The sequence below is a fragment of the Protopterus annectens genome, chromosome 9.part0 (assembly GCF_019279795.1).
Source record: "Protopterus annectens isolate FY-2018-M chromosome 9.part0, PAN1.0, whole genome shotgun sequence".
Taxonomy (NCBI): domain Eukaryota; kingdom Metazoa; phylum Chordata; order Ceratodontiformes; family Protopteridae; genus Protopterus; species Protopterus annectens.
In genome coordinates this window covers 852,557,713-852,581,772 of record NC_056743.1, presented here as the reverse complement: position 1 = coordinate 852,581,772, position 24,060 = coordinate 852,557,713, and the positions used below count along the sequence as shown (strand labels likewise).

The following is a 24,060-nucleotide window of genomic DNA, read 5'->3' as shown; positions in this document are numbered from 1 at the left end:
GATAGTCCTTGGGGACCTTCCCCTTTGGGGGATTTAGGATTAAGTAGCTGCTGCATTTTGTGTTGGTTGGAGAGGCATACAGATTGCATCGAGGATTGCCCCATCAACAAAGGATTTGATGCACCACCTCAGAATTAGGAGGCCACTTGTCAGGCAAAAGAATGGATCCGCTGAGCTTGTTGGCAAAACAGCTGGCTCTCACTGGAATGTGTGCTGTCAAGAAGTGATGCAATGTAACTGCTTAATGTTATACTTTCACAGCTTCCTGGCATAAGTTGTAGGATCTGGTTCCTCCTTATTTTTCGATGTATCAAACTACTGTCATGTTGGCTTTTTGAATGGCACTCACCCTTTGAGACAAATTTTCTTGCATTCTGGCAAAGCCAGGAGGACCACCATTACCTCCCAGACACTGATATGAAGACTGGCCTCTTGTTCTGATCGCATACCTTGAGCCATTTTCTTCTAATAGTGTGACCCCAACCCCACAGTGGAAGAGTCAGTGGCTACTATGGCTGATAAAAGAAGAAAGAAAAGCCTTCCCTCTGATAACAACTGGATGGTCAGACACCAATGAAGCTGGCACCTACAAAGATAAGTGATTTGTACAGGCGATGACAGAGCCTCTAGTTGTGACCTTTGTGTTTCATGCAACCACTGTAGGATTCTCCTATGAAGCAGAGCTAGCTAAATCATCAGAATGGAAGATGCCATTAGGTCTAGAACCCTTAGAATAAAAGCTGCTAGTGGAGAAGAGAAGTAGATTCAAAACTTCAAGTCTTAAAGATTGGACACTTTCTGGAGACAGACATATGGTGCAGGATCTGGTGTCCAAGTGACATAAGATGAACTGTATGGACTGTGCTAATTGTAACAGAGACTTCATATAGAAATATCCCAAGAAAGGCAGATCTGGAGCAAATAGTCCATGGCCTTGGCAATGAACAGCCAGTTGTCCAGATATGGGAAGACTCTTATCCCGAGCAGACTCGAGATCACTGCTACCATGGCCATACACATAGTGAACATCTGGGGGGGGGGGGGTTGTGGTGAGACCAAAGGGTAAGCCTCTAAATTGGAAATGACTGAACCTTATATGAAAGTGTAGAAATTTCCTGGACAGGCTTGCTATTTTGATGTGCAGATAAGTGAGCGCAACTAGTTGTTTGTCTGAAGGCAAGGCAAAACTGCTTGCAATGACTATCCTGAAGCAGGTCTTCTTCACGTAGTGGCTGAGTTTGCTTACGTCCAATATTGGGAGGTCCTTTTTTTTTGGTTTGGGACCAAAGAAATCTTGAATAATAACCACACCCTGTGTGGTCTGATGGGACCTCTTGAATAACTCTCTCTTTGTAGGAAAACAAAAAATCTTGCTCCTGGCCACCTCCTGATGATGGAACAGTAATCATTTAGAAGCAGCCACTTGGGTGTGGCAATGGATGTTTTTAAAAAGGGCATTTAGCAGCCTCTGGATATTACCCTCTGACAAAAAAAATCATCCATGCAGGCAGGCAGTGGGGATAAATGCCACCTGACTGCATTCAGAGGGGAGCAGCCACACAGCCTTTCGAAGACATTTAGGCTGTCTGTCAGAAAAGTGCTCCCAATATTACAGATTCTGTGGACCTCCACAGACCTCTGGGCTCGTGTCCATTAAAGAGGATGCCTCTGCTGCAGCTTTCTGTGACAGAGGTGGTCTTAACAGATGACACCAGGGTTTTCTAAACCAAAGGTATTCAAACCTGTTTTGATTGCTACTGTACGACTGCTTTGGGGTCTCAGTATTAATGCCTACAGCAGACAGCATTCTCCCATCTTAACTGATGGACTAAAAGAGGATTAAAGTACACTGGAAAAGGAAACCTTGAAAATGTCTGCAAATTCACACAGCTGCATTACAGAACAGCCACATTGAGAGATTAGTAATTTTAAACATCATGCTCAGTGTAGCCTCCAACTGTTTTCTAGAGTCTGTACTAGGAAGCCTTTTCAAAGGGGCTAGATTATGTTCTGGCAAATCTCTTTTAAATTTATTACGGCTCATAAGGCAAAGGTGCTTGAAGCAGATGCCTGCTTCCCCTTTCTGTCTACTGCCGTAGAATCCCTGTTGGGTGGTTGGACAGAGGCTGCATCTTCCATTAGCTCTTTTTTAATTGCTGTTGCAATGATGATGGAATCCACCACAGAATTCTTAAAACCAAAAAAACTGTTGTTTGGGGGGGGGGGGGGGGCAGAAAATCTTCTGTTTTTCTTCAGACATATCTGGAAGAATCATGCTTCTAATATGTCCTCCTGGTGGCCATGCTGATCAGACTATCTATCGGAGGAACCAACCAAGCAGTAGAAGGGGATTGAGCCATATCCCTATTAAAAAAAAAAAAAAAAAGAAAAAGAAAAAGGACATGCTTGTCCTGGAAAGGTGGGTCTGTGGTCCAATTTCCCACTGGTGCACAAGTCATAAAACTTTGCTAAAGCTGAGGTCAGCTGGAGGGGATTGGGGGTAACTCTCCTGATCCTCTAAGTCAGTGTCCAAGGTGAAAGATTCATCTGGGGAGTCAATGTGCTTCTACATCCTCCTCTTAACTTTAGGTGATGGAGAACATGAGTCAAAGGACTGGTCCAGTGCTTGTGCAATAGTTTTCAGAATAGCAGCTCAACTCTGACCTTGGAAACTATGGGAGGTTCAAGACAGAATAGAAAGGTGTCCCGTGGGTGGGGCTGACACCAATGGAGCCCATTTAGCCAATCTTGGGGGGGGAGAGGCTATGATCCTCCTCATAACCTTGACAGATGAACGCACATCTGCCTGATGAGCTGAGCCACCATCGAGCATCAGCACTACCCCTTCTGCAGAGGGCATAGGCTGCCTCCAACAGGGAATCCCCAAATTAGACAGAGTGGATGGACCCGAGGAGGGGCTCTGAACAGATGCCTTGAAAGCAGAAGACTCCAACACCAAACATGGTACCATATGGGATGGGTCGAAAAAAGACACAGAAGTGCAGCTCCAAATGCCACTTGAATCCAAAGGCCTTGGAGCTCAGTGAATTTGATTAGAAGGCTTCAGAGCTGAAGGCAGGGTAGCTGAACACTGGCTCCAAATGGGAGGTTGGCTCCCATACCATCAGATCTGAACACTGGACCACGAAAGGAGTATGCAAAGAGGACTGAAAGACCAGCCGCTCCAGCCTCAGAGTGGAGGGGATAGAAGAACACCCATATTGATATGGGTCTTGGCAAAGGCCCTCACCATAAATCCAATTCTAAATCTGAGGCACTTTTGAAGGACCTGAACGCAGACTGAAATTGGGTTGAGAAGGAAACTTAGAAGTACGTCACAATGTGATTCCAATATCACTGGAGGCAAAGCTCTCACATAAAAGTACTCCAAATATCAATAAGGTTCATATGTAGGTACTAGGCTATCGGCCCAAGGGCCTAAGTAAGCCTAGCCAACAAGGTTCCCTTCCCCTGGCTTATGCCACACAAGAAAATTATTTTCCTGTGTCATTGTTGAGCAGAGCCACAGAAGAGATCCCCGGGGTGTATTTCCTATTTCCCATCCACTCATCAAGATTTTTCTTGAAGAGTGCTAATGAAGAACTTTGCTTGACATAGATGGGTATAGCTTGTTCCAGAGTATGGGAAGTCTCTGGGACAGGAATCTATCCACAGAGTAAAGCTGAAGTTTTTTGAGACAGTCAGTGTACGGCATCTGTTTGAGGCCAGTAATCCTCTTTGTGAGGTACTTCTGTGGCCTTTCCAGCTGCTGCAGATGTCCTGTGAGGTACATTCCAAAAGGGGCATTGTACACTATAATGGGTCTAATGAGTGTTGAGTAGAGGGGAACAATGACCTCTTTTTTTCCTGGATGAGAACCCTTTTGTGATGAAGTGTGCCATGTAGAAGAACTTCCTGACTACTGTGGCAATGTGATTATCAAAGGAGAGACTACTGTCCACCTGGGTCCCAAGGTCTCTTATCACACATTTGGTGTTAAGTAGACTGCTACCTATGTGGTAGTTCATGGGTAGAGTTTTTACCAAAGGGGATGGCAATGCACTTTGTGGCATTGAGCATGAGGCCATGGCTCTGACATCAGGCATCTGTCTCAGTGAGGCCCTTCTGTAGGATGTCCACATCATTTGGGGACTCCACTATGGCTCCTAGTTTGCAGTCATCTGCGAACTTCGTTAGACAGAGGCCTTCTGTGTTAGCCTGTACTTCAGAGAAGTAGATATCAAACAGGAGAGGTCCCAGGACTGAACCCTGTGGTACTCCACTCGTCACTGGTTTGAAGTCAGATTTGGAGTCTGCAACTTTTACAGTGTGGGTTCTGTCAGTGAGCCAGTTGGCGACCCATCTTGTGACGCAGAGATTTATACCTAGTTTAGTGAGTTTAGCTATAATTCCAGAATGGGGGATGGTGCCGAAAGCCTTGGTGAGGTCAAGATAGGCTATGTGAGCCACCTTACCCTTGTCTACGGCTTTGGTGACTGCCTCAAAGAAGTCAATCAGGTTCAGGAGGCATGATCTGCCTTTCATAAACCCGAACTGGGTGGGGTCCACAGTTTGGAGGTTACCAATGTCTTTGTTTATGAGTTCCATGATGATACGTTCCATGGCTTTGCAGACCAGGTTCATCAGGCTAATAGGGCGGTAGCTCCCAGGATCAGTGGTGGCTCCCCCTTTGTGGAGTGGGATAATTGTTGCTGTGCACCATTCAGTGGGCACAAAGCCTGATGTGAGGCTATGATTGAACATGGTGCTTAGGTGTGGAGCCAGTTCATTCTGAAGTTTGTGTAAAATGCAGCCTGGGATGTTGTCCAGTCCCATGGATGCTGTGTTTTTGGCTTTAGAGAGAGCAGCTTTTACCTCTGTAATTGTGATTACAGGGACTCTGCATTCTTCCTGTACAGATATGGGCCCTTTAGGGGGTGAGAGGGGGGTAAAGTTAGCATTGAACCTATCTGCCAGGATGTTGGCAATATCAGTTGGTTCTGTAATTTTCTTGCCGTTGTGCTGTAACTCAGAACAGATCTGGGTGTTGCCATTGAGATTCTTGCTGTCAGTAGTACACACGCTGCACCCATCACGCACAATTCAAAGCAGACATATCAACCCACATATGCTGAGGCAATTAAATGTAACCTTTCTAAACCATAAAGACCTCCTAGATGAAGTACACATAACAAATACCCTCAGCAGCCGCAAATGCGCTCTTTCAAAACAACATCCACATCAACACATACAGCATACATCTCATGGAGCCTCTACTTCTAACTCCATAAGGCAAGCCACCACACAATCCAACATTCTAGTCATTGAGCACTCCATCATGAGACACACTGATATCCCTCTCACCAGGCTGAGTAAGGAGAAAGTCACAGTAAGTTGCTTATCTGGGGATAGGATCCACCACATTACGCATGCACTCAAGTTTACTGGACCACAATTACCAATATGACTCAGTCATAATCCATGTGAGAGTAAATGACCTGAGATGCATCTCCCTACACAATATGAAGAGACACATCATGCAGCTCTCGGAATATGCGGCTCAGGCTGGTACGAGCTTAGCACTGAGCAGCATTTTACCTTCTCCAAGGATGATGCCAAAACACGAACAAAAGATGATTTGACTTTAATAACTGGCTTACTTTCTGGTATCATTCTAAGGGGGTGTAATATCTGTCAGAATGGAAGGAGATGGTCAGATCACGCTGCTTTGCCAGGGATGGTCTACACCTCTCCCCCCCTTGGCTTTCGAATATTAGTAACCAGGAAAATCTGAAAGTATTACTCCTCAATGCTAGGGAGTCTAAACAAAAAACTCCACTTCCCAGAAGCTCTCTTTACCCTAGATAGTGCTAACATATGAGCTGTCACTGAGACATGGTTTAAAGCTGCAGACACCAACAGTGCAAGGTTATAATGCTTTCCACACATTTATGCCAGCTAGGGACTGAAGGTGGAGGTGTCGCTATTTACATCGAAAATAAATATTCTTCAAGGTTGGTTAAACAGGACAATACACTTGAGCTGCTCCATGTTCAAATTGCCATAGGCAAAATCCAATACCACTTCCTTGCAAGATATAGGCCCCCCTCTATGACCCAGGAAACACATACCATGTACTTAAACTTTTTAGAAACACTAACCATCCAACCCAATACCATATTCATGGGTGACTAATTACCCCCGCTTTTAACTGGGAATCGTATACGACACCAAAAGTACAGTTTTGTACCTACCATAAATGTAGATGTTCGAGTGCTAATACAGCTGCAGTCATTACAGATGGGTTCTCCTGCCGTCAGGCGGGTCCTCGGTCAGCCGGATTCCAAAGTCTAGGTCCGGCATCGGTTGTTGTCACCTTCTTCCCTGACGTCAGTGCGACAGGGGTATACAAGACACAGCCAACGCCATTTTCTTCAGTCTTTCTTGCCCCAGATGTCAGGTGCCCCCAGAAGGAAGGCAATACATAATTTATATATCTATGTATAGTCATGCAATGCAATATAATCAAAATTCAGTAGTTGCAAGCAAATACACCATAGAAGGATAACCCAAACAGGTTGTATGAGGAGGATTTAGCCACTAGGCCTGTACCAAGAGGGGAAGGAGGGAGGGAAACCTGGACTGCAGCTGTATTAGCACTTGAACATCTACATTTATGGTAGGTACAAAACTGTACTATGTTAATCGTGCATACAGCTGCAGTCATTACAGATGGGTAGAATCCCAAAGCTACGCACAGGGTGGTAGGCACTAGGTGGAATTAGGAGGAGCCAGAATACCCTGCAACACAGCAGTGGCAAAGCCTGCTCTTGTTTTGGAGTATAAAGGTAGGTAGTAGTGTTTAGTGAAGGTATGCACCGAACTCCAAGTGGCTGCCTCCAAAATATCTTTGGTAGGAACTCCTCTGAGGAAGGCTGCAGAGGTAGCTGTGGCCCTTGTGGAGTGGGATCTGATGCCAGCAGGCACAGATTTACCATGGAGTGGGATCTGATGCCAGCAGGCACAGATTTACCATGAAAGGAGTAACAAAAACGTATGCAGTGGCCTATCCATTTTGAAATTGTCTGTTTGGAAATTGGCTTCCCTTGAGCTCCTACAGCATAGGACACAAAGAGTTGTTCTGATTTCCTGAACGGCTTTGTTCTGTCCAAATAGTAACGCAGCTGTCTATGGATGTCTAAGGAATGTAGCAGCCTTTCCCCTTTGTTTTGAGGATTGGGGTAAAAGGTAGGTAAGTGTATGGCCTGATTTAAAGCTACCCTGGATACTACCTTAGGCATAAATGACGGGTTGGTTCGTAGGGAAACCCTGTCCTGATGGAAGATGAGAAAGGGCTGCACAGCCATGAGGGCTTGTAATTCCGAGACACTATGAGCTGAGGTAATAGCCAGAAGGAAAGCTGTTTTCCAGGACAAATACTGCAAATCTTGTTGAGGCAGCTGGTTCAAAGGGAAGCAATGTTAATTTTTCTAGAATGTAATTAAGATCCCAGGCTGGGATTGGTTGTTTCCTTGGAGGTCTTATATTCTTAGCCCCTCTGAGGAACTGTCTTAAGAGTGGGTGAGAGAATAAGGGTGGATCAGTGTTGTATTCTGCAGAAATGGCTGAGGCATGGATTTTGATGGAGGAGAATGAAAGTCCACTGTTCAGCAGCTCAGTTAGATACTGTAATATCGGAGGCAAATTCAGTTTTCTAGGATCCTGGTCCTTTTTCTCATTCCAAGCGCAAAACCATTTCCATTTTGCGGAGTAAGCTTTTCTAGTAGATGGCCTTCTGGCTTCCAAAATGACATCCTGTACCTCCTTGGAGAGAAGGGTCTGTTGTGGTGTTAAGGAATTTTCCATGCAGCCAGATTGAGTGTTTTCAGCTGACTGTGAAGAGGTTTGTAGCTGTGCTGAGTCAGAAGAGGCATTAGAGGTAGGGTCCAGGGAGGAGAATGTGTTAGGCTCCTCAGGAGTGGGTACCAGTGTTGTCTTGGCCAATCTGGTGCAATCAGTATCATCTTTGGTCTGTCTGCTCTTGTTTTCAAAAGCACCTTGGGCAGTAGAGGAAGAGGTGGAAAAGCGTAAACTGTCCGTGCTGCCCAACTGAAAGAAAGGGCGTCCACTCTCCAGGCCTTTGGATGAAATGTCCTTGAGCAGAATTTTGTCAATTGGTGATTTTTGTGGGAGGCAAAGAGATCTATGTCTGGCCTTCCCTAGGCTTGGATTATCTTTGTAAACACTAGAGGATGCAACTTCCATTCGTGAGGGTCTGTCATATTTCTGCTTAGATTGTCTGCCAGCGTGTTTTCCATACCTGGCACGTACTGTGCTTGAAGCTCGATTTGCCATTCCAGAGCCCTGTTCCAAAGTGACATGGCCAGCCTGCACAGGGGGTATGAATGTGTTCCTCCTTGTTTGTTTATGTACCATATTACTGTGGTGTTGTCTGTTCTTATTAATAATTGCCCTGGATGCAGGAGGTACTTGAAAGCTGTAATTGTATTTATCACTGCTAGCATTTCCTTTTGAGTGATGTGAAGGTGCTTTTCCTTTTGGGACCATTTGCCCTGAATGCACCTGTCTGTCATGTGTGCCCCCCAGGCGTAGTCTGAGGCGTCTGTTGTGATGACTTGATTTGCTTGAGGTTTGCAGAATGGTAGACCTGCGTTTGTTTGGCATGCTTGAGCACACCATAGAAATTCCTTTTGCAAACATGGAATTAGTGGTAACATTGTTTCCAAACTGTGGCTGTGTTGAGACCATAGGTTTTTTAGGTACCACTGAACTTTCCTCATATGCAACTTTGCACATGGGATTAGAAGAATGCAAGATGCCATGAATCCCAGAGCCTGCAGGATTTTCCTTGCAGTTAGCCTGGTACAATTTGCTAGTATCTTGAAGTACTGAGTTAGTTGCCCCTGTTTTTCTGGCGTAAGATAGGCCATCTAGGTGTTTGTGTCCAAGTGGGCACCCAGGAAAATTATTTTCTGAGATGGTGTTAGCCTGGATTTCTCTTTGTTGACTGTGTATCCCAGAGAATTCAATAACTGTGTTACATAAGCTAGATGCTCCAGAAGTATGTGTTTGCTGTCCGCTTGGATCAGGCAGTCATCCAAATAAGGGTACATTTGTATCCCAAGTCTGCAGTAGGCAATTACTGATGCCAGGCATTTCGTGAATACTCTGGCCGCAGCAGATAAGCCAAAGGGCAATGCAGAGAATTGATAGTGGATTGAACCTGCAAGAAATCTGAGGTATCTTCTGCAGCTTTGTCTGATTGGGACATGCAGGTATGCCTCCATGAGGTCCAATGTTACCAGCCAAGACCCCTTGCCCAGCATGGGGAGAAGCTGCTGTAAGGTGAGCATCTTGAATTTTGGTACGAGTAGAAATGTGTTTAGGATGGATAAGTCCAAAATGGGTCTCCAATCTGTTCCCTTCCTTGGTACCAGGAATAGTCTGGAATAAGAACCTTGACCTTGTTCGTGAGTAGGTACCTCTTGAATAGCTTTCATGTCCATGAGCTTTGAAATTTGTATTTGAGCCTCTGCCCTTTGATTATGTGGCAGGTTCGGCATGCCTCTCATTTTTGGAAAAGTGTGAAAATGAAATCTGTAGCCTCTGTTTATAATGTCCAGGATCCATTTGTCTTTTGTGACAATATGCCAATTTTTGAAAATAATGCCAGCTTTCCTCCCAAGGGTGCTGCCACTTGAGCCTTGTTTGGCATGCAAAGGGGAAAGTCATTGGGTTTGTTTTCTGTATTGCTGTGCACTGTCTTCGCCACGTCTTGATGCTGGAGGTTGCCATTGTCTGCCTCTATATGATCCTTGAGATTGTCCTCTGCCCCTTGCGCGTCTGTATCTACCTCTTTGGGGCTTGTCCGTGTCTGGAAAGGATCAGTTTTTTGAAGGCCAATTACTACTAAAACGTGGTGGTTGTACCTGCAGAAAAGCCTTAACAGTTTGCATAGATTTAGCTTTTTCTTCCATTTTCTTTAGTATTTCCTCAGCATTAGTACCAAATAATACATCCTTTTGTAAAGGAGCATCTAGTAATTTAGCTTTGGCATGATCAGGCAGGGTTTGTTCCCTAAGCCAGGCATGTCTACGAATGACTGATCCTGTAACTGCAGCTCTACTTGAGGCCTCTAGAGCATCATAACCACATTGTAAGGTGTGCTTACCCACTTGTTCTGCACTATGCATCATATCCTGCAACTCCTTCAGATCTGGTTGTTCAGGTTGTGACATTTTATGCTTTAATTGTGATAACAGAAACTGCTGATATTTAAGCATATGGAACTGACAATTTAAGGCCCTCATGGCTAGAGTGGCCGAGGTATATACCTTTTTTCCTCACCTTTCTAAGGATCTAGACTCTCTTTCGGAAGGTAATGGATTCTTAGCAGTAGAGGCCTTCATTCCCTTGGGGCCCTGAGAAATGGTTTCTGGGTCAGCATTATGGCTTTTGTAAAGAAATTGGTGTGAGTTAGGAACTCTGTAGTACCCATCAGGCTTGACTGGGGCTGGAGGCAGGGAATCCGGATTAAGGCAAGCCTCCGAGTAAACATCATCAAGTATGTCCAAGACAGGAGGTATTGCCAGAGGTCTGTGCTGAGGTAGCAGTAGAAATTCCCTAAGCCTTTTCTTTGAATCTGAAAAATCCTAGCCTTCCCAATGGAAGTGTTCCCTCAAGGTATGCAAGGTTTCCCCGAATGAGGAAATCCTCTGGGGGGGATACAGAAGGAATGGACTGTTCTGCATCAGAATCTTCAAAAGGGGAGTACGAATGCTCCTCTTCATCAGAATGTTCTGAAATAATGGAGCCCTGGTCAGAAGAGGGAGATTCTTCCTCCACTCTGGGTCTCTTGTCCGGTGGGGGTTGGGAACCCCTGATAAGAGTAATTAAATCCTCAGCCATTTTGAGCATCTGCTTTTTAGGCATGGGGCCTGGAGATGGGCCCTGTGCAACAGGCCTCTGGGAGTGCATGGCTGATTTAGACTTAGTAAAGGCCTTGATGGAAAAGGAAGAAGAAGGTCTGAAGACACCATGGGTGGAAGTAGACCTGTCCACATTAAGAGGCTCAACACTCACAGTGGCTTCGGTAGCTGTAGTCAGGGTGTGGGCCGATGAACCTGCGGTCTCAGTTACAGAGGACACCGCCAGAGAAGTGTCGTCTGTAGTCAGGGGCTGCGTAGTTGCCTCACTGAGAACCGGACCACGTGTAGCCGGTTTTGGCGTCGTGTCGGTCTTTGTCCTTGCATTTTTTGGACAAAACGGTAGTCGGAGTCTCCGGTGACATTTTATAGTTAAAAGCTTTACCAAAAAAGTGCTGGGCGAACTCCGCCCGACGCTTAATAGTGCGTTTATTAAAAGTAGCACAAAAGCGACAGCCCGAGACGTCGTGGTCTGGGCCTAAACAAGGAATACAGAGGGAATGGAAATCCTTATGCGGTACTTGCTTCCCACAAGAAATACAATTGTTAACTTTGTCTGACATCGGTCTGATGCAAGAAAAGTTTCCCCAACGGGGTACTTAGCTTTAAAGAAGACTTCTGTTTCCAAATTTTCGTAATTTCAGGAGCTGGCCGACCGGCACTTGCGAACTGCTTCTGCTTCGGGCACCGCGCGGCAAAAAAGACTGAAGAAAATGGCGTTGGCTGTGTCTTGTATACCCCTGTCGCACTGACGTCAGGGAAGAAGGCGACAACAACCGACGCCGGACCTAGACTTTGGAAATTCGGCCGACCGAGGACCCGCCTGACGACAGGAGAACCCATCTGTAATGACTGCAGCTGTATGCATGATGAACATCGTACATGCACAGACATTCCTGGATTTTGTAAACCCAAACTCCCTGGACCAGATAGTCAATACACAAACCAGGGGTGCAACCATACTGGATCTGGGCCTCATTAATATGGGAGAGTGCTACACACCCCCTACTGCAATGCCTTCCCTGGTAAGGTCAGACCACAAAATGGTCTCCTTTGAAGTAAAAAAAAAAAAAAAAAAAAAAAAAAAAACTAAACCCTCAGCTAAACCTGGAATATTCAGGAACTATTTTAAGGCTAACCTCCTGCTAGTAAGTGATAAACTGGCAAAATGTCAAGCCCCCATAAACCCTGAGAACACTGCTGTCTATGCAGAACTGTTCAAAGAAATCCCGTACAAGCATGTTAATAGCTGCATAGAGGCAGCTGCACCCACCAGGAAGTATAGAACTAACTCAAAAAATAAGCTACCCTGGTGGAATCACAAAATCAGTAGGCTGTATAACAGAAGGAAGAAATCATAGCAAAAATTAGGAGGAGCAGCACCCAGCATGATAAAAGCACTCAGAGGACAAATAAAATCTACCACAGCCATATCTGAGGCAAGTTTGGCCTCGCAGGCCAAGGACAACCACAAAGCATTCTTTAGCGATGTCCACAACCTCAAAGGCAATACACAATCGTGTGCAGAGCTCATTGCAAATGGAGCAATCTACACTGAGCCAGAAGATCTAACAAACCTTCTGGCTGATAAATTCAGCTCCAACTTTAACCCCCAACTCTCTCTCACCTCAACCTTCCCTCAGTAAATATCATCAAATTTTAACTCCCTCTACCATCACTAGGGAACAGGTTCTTAATGCTCTCTCCAAGAACAAGAACACTGCAACAATGGATCCAGAAAATATTTCAGGATGCCTTCTAAATAGCATGAAACATGATCTATCAGGTCTTCTGGAATTACTGTTTAACTGTAGCCTCCAAACACGTTTCGTGCCTCACGAATGCAGAAAGGCAACAGACATCCCTCTGCACAAAGGTGGGCCATCTACAGACCTTGGAAACTACAGACCCACAAGTCTCACCCATCTTATATGTAAAGCCATGAAAAGAATTATCATGGAGATGATCAATAGAGATATAGTAAACCTCCAGACACTGGACTCAACCCAGTTTGGTATCAAGGACAGGTCATGCCTGCTCAATCTGGTGGACTTCTTTGAAAAGGTCACCAAAGCAATGGATGAGGATAAAGACGTTCACACTGCCTACCTTGACTTGGTCAAGGAATTTGACACAATACCCTACTAGGGCATTGTTGACAAAGTTAAGAGGTTAGGTACAAACCCGTATGTCACCCAGTGGATAGCCAACTGGCTCACAGACAGGACCCAGGAAATCAGAATTGGGGAGTCCACTTCTGCAAAGAGACCAGTGACAAGTGGAGTCCCTCAAGGGATCAAGTCCTTGGACCGCTCCTTTTTGGCATTTATTTGTCAGAAGTCAAGGCCAATATCAGTGGTCTCCGGCTGACTAAATTTGTAGATGATTGCAAATTAGGAAGTGTCACTAAATCTCACACTGACAAATGTTCACCAGGAGGGGCTGACACAGGCAAACAACTGGTGTCAGAGCCATGGACTAAAACTAAAGGCCAAGAAATGTAGAACAGTATGCTTTGGGAAGTCATCCGACACACCCCTTGGAGTCGACCCAGCAGTTAGGGACTTGGGGGCACACATAGATAGCAATCTAGCCTTTGACCATCCCGTGTCTGCAGTGGTGAGGAAATCATTCCATGTTGCGCAACTTATAAACAAAGGTATGGCATCTAAGTCCAAAAGGAAGTCATTGTTCCACTGTATTCGGCATTCATCAGACTTATCACTGAGTACAATGCCCCCTCTGGTTTGTACCTAACCAGGCATATCCAACAACTGGAACGTCCACAGAGGTTCCTCACTAAAAGAATACAGGGTGTAAGTAAAATGTCCTATGCAGACCGCCTCAAGGCCCTATTCCTGTATTCTGTCTCCTACAGGCTTTCGAGGGAAAATCTATGCCTGGCATGCAGGGCACTGTAGACCCTACTCTGATGGACCTCCTTCATATCCACAAAATAAACAGCACCAGAATTACCCGTTCTAAAGACTTAAACCTTGCCTGTGATATAAACAGGACCTGCTGGAGAAATCGGTATGTATCCCAGAGACTTCCCAAGTCTATGGAACAGGCTCCCCATTCATGTAAAGCAGAGTTCCTCCCTAACCCAATTAAAGTGCAACTTGGACAAATGGATGGGAAACCGGAAATTCATCCCTGGTTTGGCACCTATGTCTCCAATGGACACAGGTAACCTGTGCATGATTAATCTCCCAGGCACATGCTTACACTTATCAATGGTATCAGAACTTGTCAAATATCTGGGATGCAGGGCCAGGCTTAAAGGCCCTTGTGGTCGTTAGTTTAGTAAACACCTATGAAAATATTTGTCTATGAGCTCTGAATATACTGAAGCCAAGGTCAGAAATGCAGATGGAACTGAAGAACTAGCAGTCTCTGACCTTAAAGTTTTTGAGGGTCAAAAACCCAGGGACCCCTCCAATCTTTTCTTTAGATCCTGATCCATACTCTTCCCTTGGGCCTGTCTTTGTATTTGCTGTGACCATCCTTATATTTTCGGTGCTTGTCTTCCTCTTGGTCAGAAGGCAGCATGTCCTTTATCACCAACTTGTTTCTTCTACCTGACAAGGTGTGCTGTCCGAAGGCTTTACACCTAAACAAGCGATGCACCGGTTGTCTAAATTTTGTGGAGTAATTTTGTGCCCACACTTGAAGTGCTTTTGAAAACTTTTTTATTTCTCCTTATCGACCCCCAAAATCACTGTATGGAGGGAAACAACTAACAGCAAAAATAACCTTGTACAAAATACTGAATCTGTAAAGATTGCAAGTGTCACTAGAATAAATATAGAAAAAAAAAAACTAACTTTTCCTATGATAATACATACACAACACATAAGTAAATATGTATGTTTATACTACATATATTTTATATACTTCCATTATATTACATAGTTTATATGTTGATGGACTGTCTTTGGTCTAAATGTTTTTGATTTTCCTACTCAGCTGTTTGCTTTTTCATGTTTTGGATAGAACAGCTTTATCTTCGCTTGAACTAGTTTGCTATAAATGTTCTTTTACATCTATTTTAACTGCAGTTGCCCTTTCCCAGACATTTTGTGATCTTGTAGTTAATGTATATAATTGGCAAGGGGATGCAAGGAGGCTTGACCCCCATGCCAAAAAAACAACGTTTTTTATTTTACTGTAAATATTGCATGAGCTGAGGTTCTTTCTCTGTGCATGTGTTGTAGCAGGTTAATGTTCATTTTATGACCTTTTTATCAGTCGCCATTTGGGTTACTCAACGAAAGTAAGTATACCCATTTATATACATAAAAAAATTGTGTATGGTTAGTACACCTAATGCCTACGTACTAAAAAGAAAGGAGAACAAAATGAGGAAAGGGAGAAGGGAAGGAATGGAGCTGAAAAGATCCCAGAAACAGAAGTACCTGAAAAAAACAAAAGGCTGTCAAATTAAGTAAATTACCAAAATCCGTTATAAGCATGAGGTGGAGAACTTAGTTTTTTAGGAGCAGATCATGACTGTGTCTGAAAGCTGAAGAAGCAAATGAGGGAGCTTCACCTTCTGATGCACTGTGGAAGGGGACAATTTAAAGCAGCTTGAGGTTGAAGCACTAGTTTTTCAGTCACAGAACTGGCAAGTGGATCAAGAACACACAAGTCAGATCAGATGGGCAGGATAAACAGGATATGTAAATAAACTTTGCACAGTCTGGAGTTGGATAGGAGTACCAGGGGAAATGAGTTTACTACTCATCCCAAACTGCTGCTCAGTTAATATTTAATAGCTCAAAAGACCATGCTGCAACACATAAAGGGATAATAACCTATCACAGGCAGTATAAGTGACACTTGGAAGGTTCACCAAGAGTCAGTTTAAATGACTTTACCAGTATCTATTATGAAGCTCTATTAATATTAAATGAGCAGAACAAGTGTGCACAAGGGTATGGATAGTGGAAACTATCATTCCATGTGCTTTATAAGGAATGTGGTGAGTAATTTGCAAAATCTTCCATGATGTCAACATCTACTAAGATATACATAACATGGCAATATAAAAAGTAGAGGTTCACATCACAGGTCTGTGAGGTTCTCATTAAAAAAAAAAAGAGGACAGAAGCACTGCACTGTCATGTAAGACTGTGGATGAAATACAGTGCACTTCATGCTAAAACATTACTACTATATGCAAAGATAACCATGTAAGCATTCAGTATGGAATTCAATTTGAACATTTTACTGGCTGTATTTTGGAGAATGGTTAAGATTTGCTTATACTCGAGTTGACACATACATTTTTATAACTTCATTTTCTGTGAAAGTGCTGCTCAGATAACAGGATAAGGGGAGACATAAGGGAACACTTCTAATGACACACCAGGCTAAGTGTAACTGCTACACAATAGTGACTAATTAGCTGAATCTTTAAAGGCAGGACACATGATACCCTGCCTGCCTGAGACTGGAGGATGGGAGGAGTAACCTGGCTAGGAACCAAAACTCAGAAAATTTGTCTTTGTAAGTCGATTGCCTCAGTAATTTGTTAACTTCTGGAAGTTGTTTAACAGAATGTGGAACACAGCATGAGGAAATCATTTGTGAGAATCAATACAATCTATTCAATGACACTAGTACTGAGGACTCTCAAAGGTATCAGTCTACCATTCAAAGTGAATCCGGGACCTGACAGGATATAGTAGGGTGACAAACCTCATGTGTTTTATCCACAAAGTGCATTATGGAATATATTTAACATTCCAAAGAAACAAAATCTTTTCAGGATGTCTGCCCATATGAGGGCATTCAAGATGGGGGGGGGGGGGGGATCAATCTAGCAATGACTGTTTATTCTGCTGCAGGTATGTTTAGATTAAGTAAAACGTCATGAAAAGATCCCACACACACACACAGACACAAACACAGACAGACACACACACAGACACAAACACAGACAGACACAGACACAAACACAGACAGACACAGACACAAACACAGACAGACACAGACACAAACACAGACAGACACAGACACAGACACAGACACAGACACAGACACAGACACACACAGACACACACACACACACACACAGACACACACACACAGACACAGACACACACACAGACACAGACACACACACACAGACACAGACACACACACAGACACAGACACAGACACACAGACACAGACACACACACAGACACACACACACACACACACACACACACACACACACAGACACACACACACACACACACAGACACACACACACAGACACACACACAGACACACACACAGACACACACACAGACACACACACAGACACACACACAGACACTTTTCCGGTAGTGGTCTTTTAAATGTAATGAATTATATGATGCAAAACACAGTCAAACAAATTCTTAAGGACGGCATTGTGAATTCCATGCAAGCCAAACAAGATAGAAACAACTAAATCATACATTACTTGCATATGATGCAGTAGGAATAATTTTTTAGGAAGGAATATATATCCTGTGATGTGGAAAAGCTGCACTTACAGCACAGGTGTCTTAAGCAACAAATACATTTTACATGAAAAATACTGCTTACAAATCACTGACGGACAGTATACTTTTTGAAAGATAGCCCTTCAAAACATATCACTCATTTTGGATGTTACCTGTTAAAAGCTCTACCTAGAAAATAATGCTGCAAAGAAAGAGGGATTACTGACTGTAACAATGAAGGAAAAATGTACTCTAATGCCCTGGAAGAGAAATAAACAAAAAACCCACTTGATTAATGTAGAACATCTTATATCACCAATGTCAATCAATTTCTAAGAATCAAAGTTCAACAGCCATATCAAAGAAACTGCATGAGGGACGTCAACTAGCTACTTGAACAGCCTATGAAGAGAAGGCCCAGTGATAACCTTTGAACATCATACACAATAAACATCATCTGCAGATGCAAAACAAAGGTTTTTAACTGCATGTAAAATACTGTGACTTAGGCTGGGGAGCCAGTGAAAAAATAAAATGGAAATTTTAGCTCATCAGAATAAACTGTTCTTCCACACAAGACTGCAATTACTTTAGATATATTGTGTTGTGGTGTGCTGGGAACACTACCCTCACTTCCTAATCCCACAGTATAGTAGGAGGATATGTGGTTGAATGAAATCATAATGCAAAGAGCTAGGATTAAAATAAAGTAGTACCCAGATGTAGATTAGTAAACAACCTACACAAACTTGATGCAGCATACAGGACTTTGGGGAGGGGGAATGTGAACTGCAAAGCACAGAACTGAAATAGGGAGCTGCGTGACATGGATGCAACATCTCTTCCCCGCTGTTGTTAGGCTGGATCCAGATCCTGAGTCTGCCACTTACTTTTTTCGTACACTTAACAGAGACTCACCTGGGACAAGCATACTAGAGAAGCCTTCACCATGTCCAATCCCCAAAACATCCTCATATGGACAAAACTGCAAGCCATGGATCGTCTGACGCACTGTGTGACACATGTATGGCTTTTTCACTACCTGTCGGTGTGCATCTTTATAAACCTGAGGTGAAAGAGCAACAATCAACAAAGGCCAGAAACAAAAGCACCAATTCAAAAGCTACAAACACTGCAGAACAGCTGATGGTTGAAGACCTTGCAGGATAACTAAATTAAGAATGAAGCACTTAATGGTAGGAATCACCCAGTTTATAAATAAAGTAAAATAAAATAAAAGGGGAAGGTTACAAAGGGAGCATTCTATATAGAGGAGCTTTGTATACTCTATATAAATCAATAAGAAATAAGGGTGCTGCTAGAAGCACAATGTCTACTTTTTACATGTCTGCACTCTGGGCCACTTTTTTAGCCAAACGCCTCTTAACAATTACAGTTTGCCAATAAGATCATCAGTTGAGGGCCAACTCTTGTTTAATCAATAGTCACATTTTAACAAACCCAAGCAATAACTCTCAATCAAGTCACACAAGACCCTGTCAAGTCAACCATACCTGTACAACATTCCCACAGCCAGCAGCTAGTAGGTCTTTCTGGCTGAAGCCAAGATGGCTGGCACCTACTGGGATCAAGTAAGAATGGAGAGATTTATACGTCCGAATATCAAAAATGTTCACTTTCTTGTCCAGTCCTGATGTGGCCATATACCTATGAAGATATTAAAAAAAATGACCGTTACTGAGATACAAATCAATAAAAGAAAGTAAAATCGGTCTCATCTGAAAGTTGGTAAAACTGATAATAGTCTCAAAACAATAAACTCCAGCACTTCACATTAAAGAGTGAAATGTTAGGAGGAGGCTTGGATATAGCATGACTCTAATTAACAACATAATGTTGTGCAACATTACCACAAAGAATGTTAGTGATTCATGATCTAAAGAAATTATTTGGAAAATGGGCATGTGATCTGGGGGTGGAGGGGTGGGCATGTGGCTCGCCAAGTTGCTATCAGTAGCCTTCAATAAGAAATTTCAAGGCAGCATGCATTTGTGAAAGGGAATGTCACTGTGGCCCCTGCTGTGATGTGGGTTGCACATACCCTCACCCAGGAGAGAGGTTATGTTGGGTTAGGGGAAAAATATAATTAGGTTGCCAGCAGGGGCATAACCAGCATTCATAAGCTGCTGACAGTTGCCCTAGTGACTCTGCAGATGCTACCACAATGAGGAAACTAAGACACTGAGTCCGATAGGGGAAGGCTTCACAGTCAGAAGGCAGGGGGCAAAAACATATAGAAAATAACAAAATAAGATAATGCTTGGTACTGGTTCTTGTTTGTGACAGGTGATCAAAAAAAAAAAAAAAAAAAAAAACAATTCAGTTATCACAGCGTGTTTATGTATCAAATGCAATAACTTTCCCACATAAACATTACGACTGAGATATAAAGTGAGTGAGTGGCAGAAAAAGCTTGTTGACTAGGAGTTAGGCACTCTTTCCTACATTACTACATGCACCTGCACAGAATGCTGGCGCCTTACGTAAAAAGACCAAATGGAAACAGGAAGAAAGGACATCCCATTCATATACTGACCAACAGGGTCCAGGATGTCAGCCACAGAATTAACCAAAGATGTTCTTTATTAATACAAGGGGTGTTACAGTTGTGCAGCACTGTCGCCTCACAGCAGCAGGTTCCCTAGTTTGATTCTTGGGTGAGGTGCATTCTGTGCAAAGTCTGCATGTCCTCCCTGTGTTCTCATGTGTTTTGTCCGAATGCTCTGGTTTCCTCCCACATTAAAAAGACACACAGTAGGTGGACTGGACACACCAAAACAGCCAGAGATGCAAGTGTGAGATATGGAAGAACTGCGGCAGGGCTTTATGGTACCTGCTTCAATGGCCCTTCAAACATGAAATGGTAAGGCAATCACCAACATATTCGATGTATTTTTTGGATCTTGCAGTTTACAATCTGCTCCAGTAGTCTAATCCTGACCTATGTCCAGGGCTAGTGAGGAGACTGAAGATCACAGTGCAGTATCATACTGCTGACAGGAGTAGTGTTTTTTTTTTATTTTTTGGTTTATGACTTAACTTTTCATTACCTCTTGTGTGTGTACCCTTCATGTACTTGGGATCGATGTGCAATGAGGGCATGCTGCTGTACTGTCTCATGTCCTTGGTGACTCAACCACTGCCCCTACCTCCCTTAGACAACACTGCCCTGTACATTTCCAGCCCCCACCGGAGATAAACCATGAGATCTGCCAGAGCGTATGCTCCTCCTCCTACTACTTCTGCTGTGCCAATGCCTTAGATATCCAAGTCGCTAAACAAACCCGAGTTGCCAGAGCCATAGTTAGAGCTTTATCCTTCTATACCACAGCACTGTCTGGATGTATCTGTTTACTTCAACAGGTCCTCTCAACTGGGTGCAAATACAAAGATGACTCAACATGTTTTAACAGAAGAACCTGCACAGCCGAGAAATTCCTTATACAGATACAGCAGGAAACACTGGAATGAGGCTAGTGAATATCGATCCAGTTACAACAAAGTTCTCAGAAAAGAAACCAGCAGAAATCCCTTTAATATAAGGTAAAGGTGGAAAAGTTAAGGTAAAAGGACAATTTCCTGTGAACACCACTTTCAATGGGAACTGCATTAATAAAGGATTTATTTACTTTCATCTAAACTCCATGACTTATGGAGCAAATAGAGGGTCCAGACGGTTTTAAATGATAAAGAAGAACAAGATCAATCTTATCAAACATCTACGTAAGGTTTGCAAAGACATTTAATTTTAGGGGAACTCTATTACCCATACTCAGAAAGACTTGGATAAATAATCCATGACAGTCACAGTGATGTGATGACTTCCAAAGCCATTTAGTTTTCCTGCTTGGAATCCACACTGGTAAGGTAGTCCTTCAACCAAGTGGCAGCACGTTTTTCCACCATCTTGGCTAAAAGTGGCAGCAGACAGACAAGCCACTATTTACAGCTGCTGCATGTTTTACAGCATTTGCCCAACATATGACAAAACTCGTACATGTAAGAGAAAATAAAATTCCGTGGGACATACACAGACAGTTAGACTATAAGTAAGAATGCCATATGACAACAGAATCAGCACCCAGTTCAATAAGGTGAAGGAGAAGGGTCTGTCTCTAGACTACTGCTATCAGGAAAGTTGTTCAGTAGCACTCCTGCTGGGTCAGTGAAGATCTACATTCATCTAAAACATCTATCTCTAATCATATATTTTTCTTCCCTACTCCCACCCAGTTACTCAGTTATACTACAGTGTTGTATATCTTCTTTTACTACCACCCATTTCTCTCTCACACTGTAGTACCAGATGTCTAAACTCTTCACTGTTTCCCAGTCTGTCTCCTACAGAGATACTTTCATCCTTCACTCAGATACCTAAGCAGCATTGTACATTTAAACTCACCTCCACTACCCATTGTTTTGTCTCAGTAAGGTACCAAATATTAAGTTTCCTTTCTATCCTCTAGTAAGCCACTGCCACAAAGCTAACCCATTTTTTCTCCAGTCTCTCACCTCCTTCAACATAATGCCAAGAACTCCCCTAATTTTCTAGTCTGGTTGTTCCAGCATGCTGTACTGTTCATTCACACCCCTGTACACTTGTCATATTTTCCATCCACACATGCTACCATACATCACCCCCTTAATTCCCCACTCATCTTCCCAGTGCTGCCCCACAGAACAAAATCACTAAATCTCCCTCCATCTCCAGTTCAGCCTACCCCACAGCAGTACCAGACATCTGAACTCCATTATCATATATACATGTAAGCTTCCATGTTTTTCACATACAGTCTTACTGCCACAGTTCACTAAACTCCATGTTTTCTTACCAGTCTATTTCTTGTTCACTACAGATCCAAAAATACAAACTTCCTTCCTTTCTCTATTACTTTCTGTTCACTGCACTAAAAGTCTAAACTCTCTTTACTCTCATTTTATCTTACCACAAAGCACTCCAACACACTTCTAAAGTTATTCAACTATCCACTGCTAGTTCTCTGAACAAAACAGTTAATAGCTAAACAAAGCCACTCTCCAAATTACTATTTTTGTAGCTTGTACCACATTTCTAAAACCTTCCTCCGTTCAGCAGCCCATACCCCACTACAAGCAGATCCCCAACCCCTCCTTGTAGAGGGTATAGTATACACACCTGTAGTCTTAGGCTGTTTTTTGGACTCATGGAGGTGTTCCCAGTGGGGGTTTATCATGGTTCAGCTCTCAACCCACTGATGATCATACTAGTGATGGACTACATTAGCAAAGAGGTTGGAAGGGACAGATCAACAAAGCTGCTGTATGCAGGTGATGTGGCACTACAAGGAAAGTCTGAAAAGGAACTTCAGCAAATGACAGGAGAAAGGAATTTAAAACTGAAGGTGCATGTGATGAACAGTTCGGATAAGACCGCTGTTGTGGCAGGAAATGGGGGAAGAAGCTGAAACTTTCACAGTACTTTCCTCCACTGCCTCTGTTCTGCAAGAATATAAAAAATGCACTATTTTATTTGTCTAGCACATGATAAAAAATTAAACATAAAAATGTTGCAAACTATTAACAGTCCAGTAAAGCAAAATAATGAACAATCATTTTCAGCAGCTACTTAACATCAAATTTGTTGAATAAAATTCCCCAAGTCCATTTCTGTAAGTGAATCAAGTCACTAAGACTGTATGGCTCTAAAAACAATATCTGCCCTGTGATGCCTTCACCAGAGGATCTTGCTCAAAATGGAGTAATTAACCTGGAGAAGTTTTGTATAGCTCTCATTCCACTTTTAATCATTAAGCCTGAAGTCCTCACCATAAAAATAAAATAAGTAAATAAATAAAAATAAAAAAATACCATTATGTAACCTTAAAGATACTAAAAATAAAAAAATAACCTTCTGTAACCTCGAAACTACAAATTCCACATAATATTTGTGAGAATAGTACATCACCCTATCTGGGAAGAAAACTCTCAGCACCAGATGTTACATTAATTTAAACTGAATTTTTTCTTTTAAGTTTCTCTTTTTTTTAATATACTTTCATTGCTTAAAAATTAAACTTGTTGATGTAAGATTTGCTGTGAATAACTATGGCAAAAAAGGTTCTTCCTTCTACACATTTCCTACCCAGTGACGACAGCTGAATTAATAATTATTTTTCCATATTAAGATTCTAAGTGAACCAAGATAATGCGAGGACTTACTATTAACCTTTCTACAGGTAATGTTGAGAGTCTGTAAGACCTTCTCTATGAAAACAGTCTTCTCTGAAAAACTAGTCCATGTTGCCATTCTCCTGTCACATCATTTAGTCCCTATTCTCCCAAGGGTATCCCAATGAAACCCAAATTTCTCTTTTGGACCTTATCCCTAAAAAAACAGCCTGTGGCCCAATGCAAACATTCTGGTATACATTGACTCACAGTACTCGACTCTGCTGAAAGTACATAATCATTATTGGCGTTTAGTCTACTGTTATCTCATTATCAGTGCAAATACTCAAATTACAAAAAAAAAAAAGCAGCACTACAGAACTAAGTGAAGGTTGCAAATGCAGCCAGACACAGAACTAGAAGAATTATGATAAAACATTTAATGTGCTATGTGCACTAATACTGGC

The 24,060-nt window shown here is 42.8% G+C and overlaps 1 protein-coding gene across 1 annotated transcript in view; it reads right to left on the bottom strand.

The window, feature by feature from the left end:
• WDR46 (WD repeat domain 46) overlaps positions 1 to 24,060 on the bottom strand; it is a 282,988-nt gene that overhangs the window by 133,895 nt on the left and 125,033 nt on the right. The window contains exons 13-14 of the mRNA XM_044082172.1: positions 18,940 to 19,093; positions 18,344 to 18,491 (exon numbers count right to left, since the gene is read on the bottom strand). Of these exons, the coding sequence (XP_043938107.1) occupies positions 18,344 to 18,491; positions 18,940 to 19,093 (302 nt within the window). The remainder of the gene's footprint in view (positions 1 to 18,343; positions 18,492 to 18,939; positions 19,094 to 24,060) is intronic.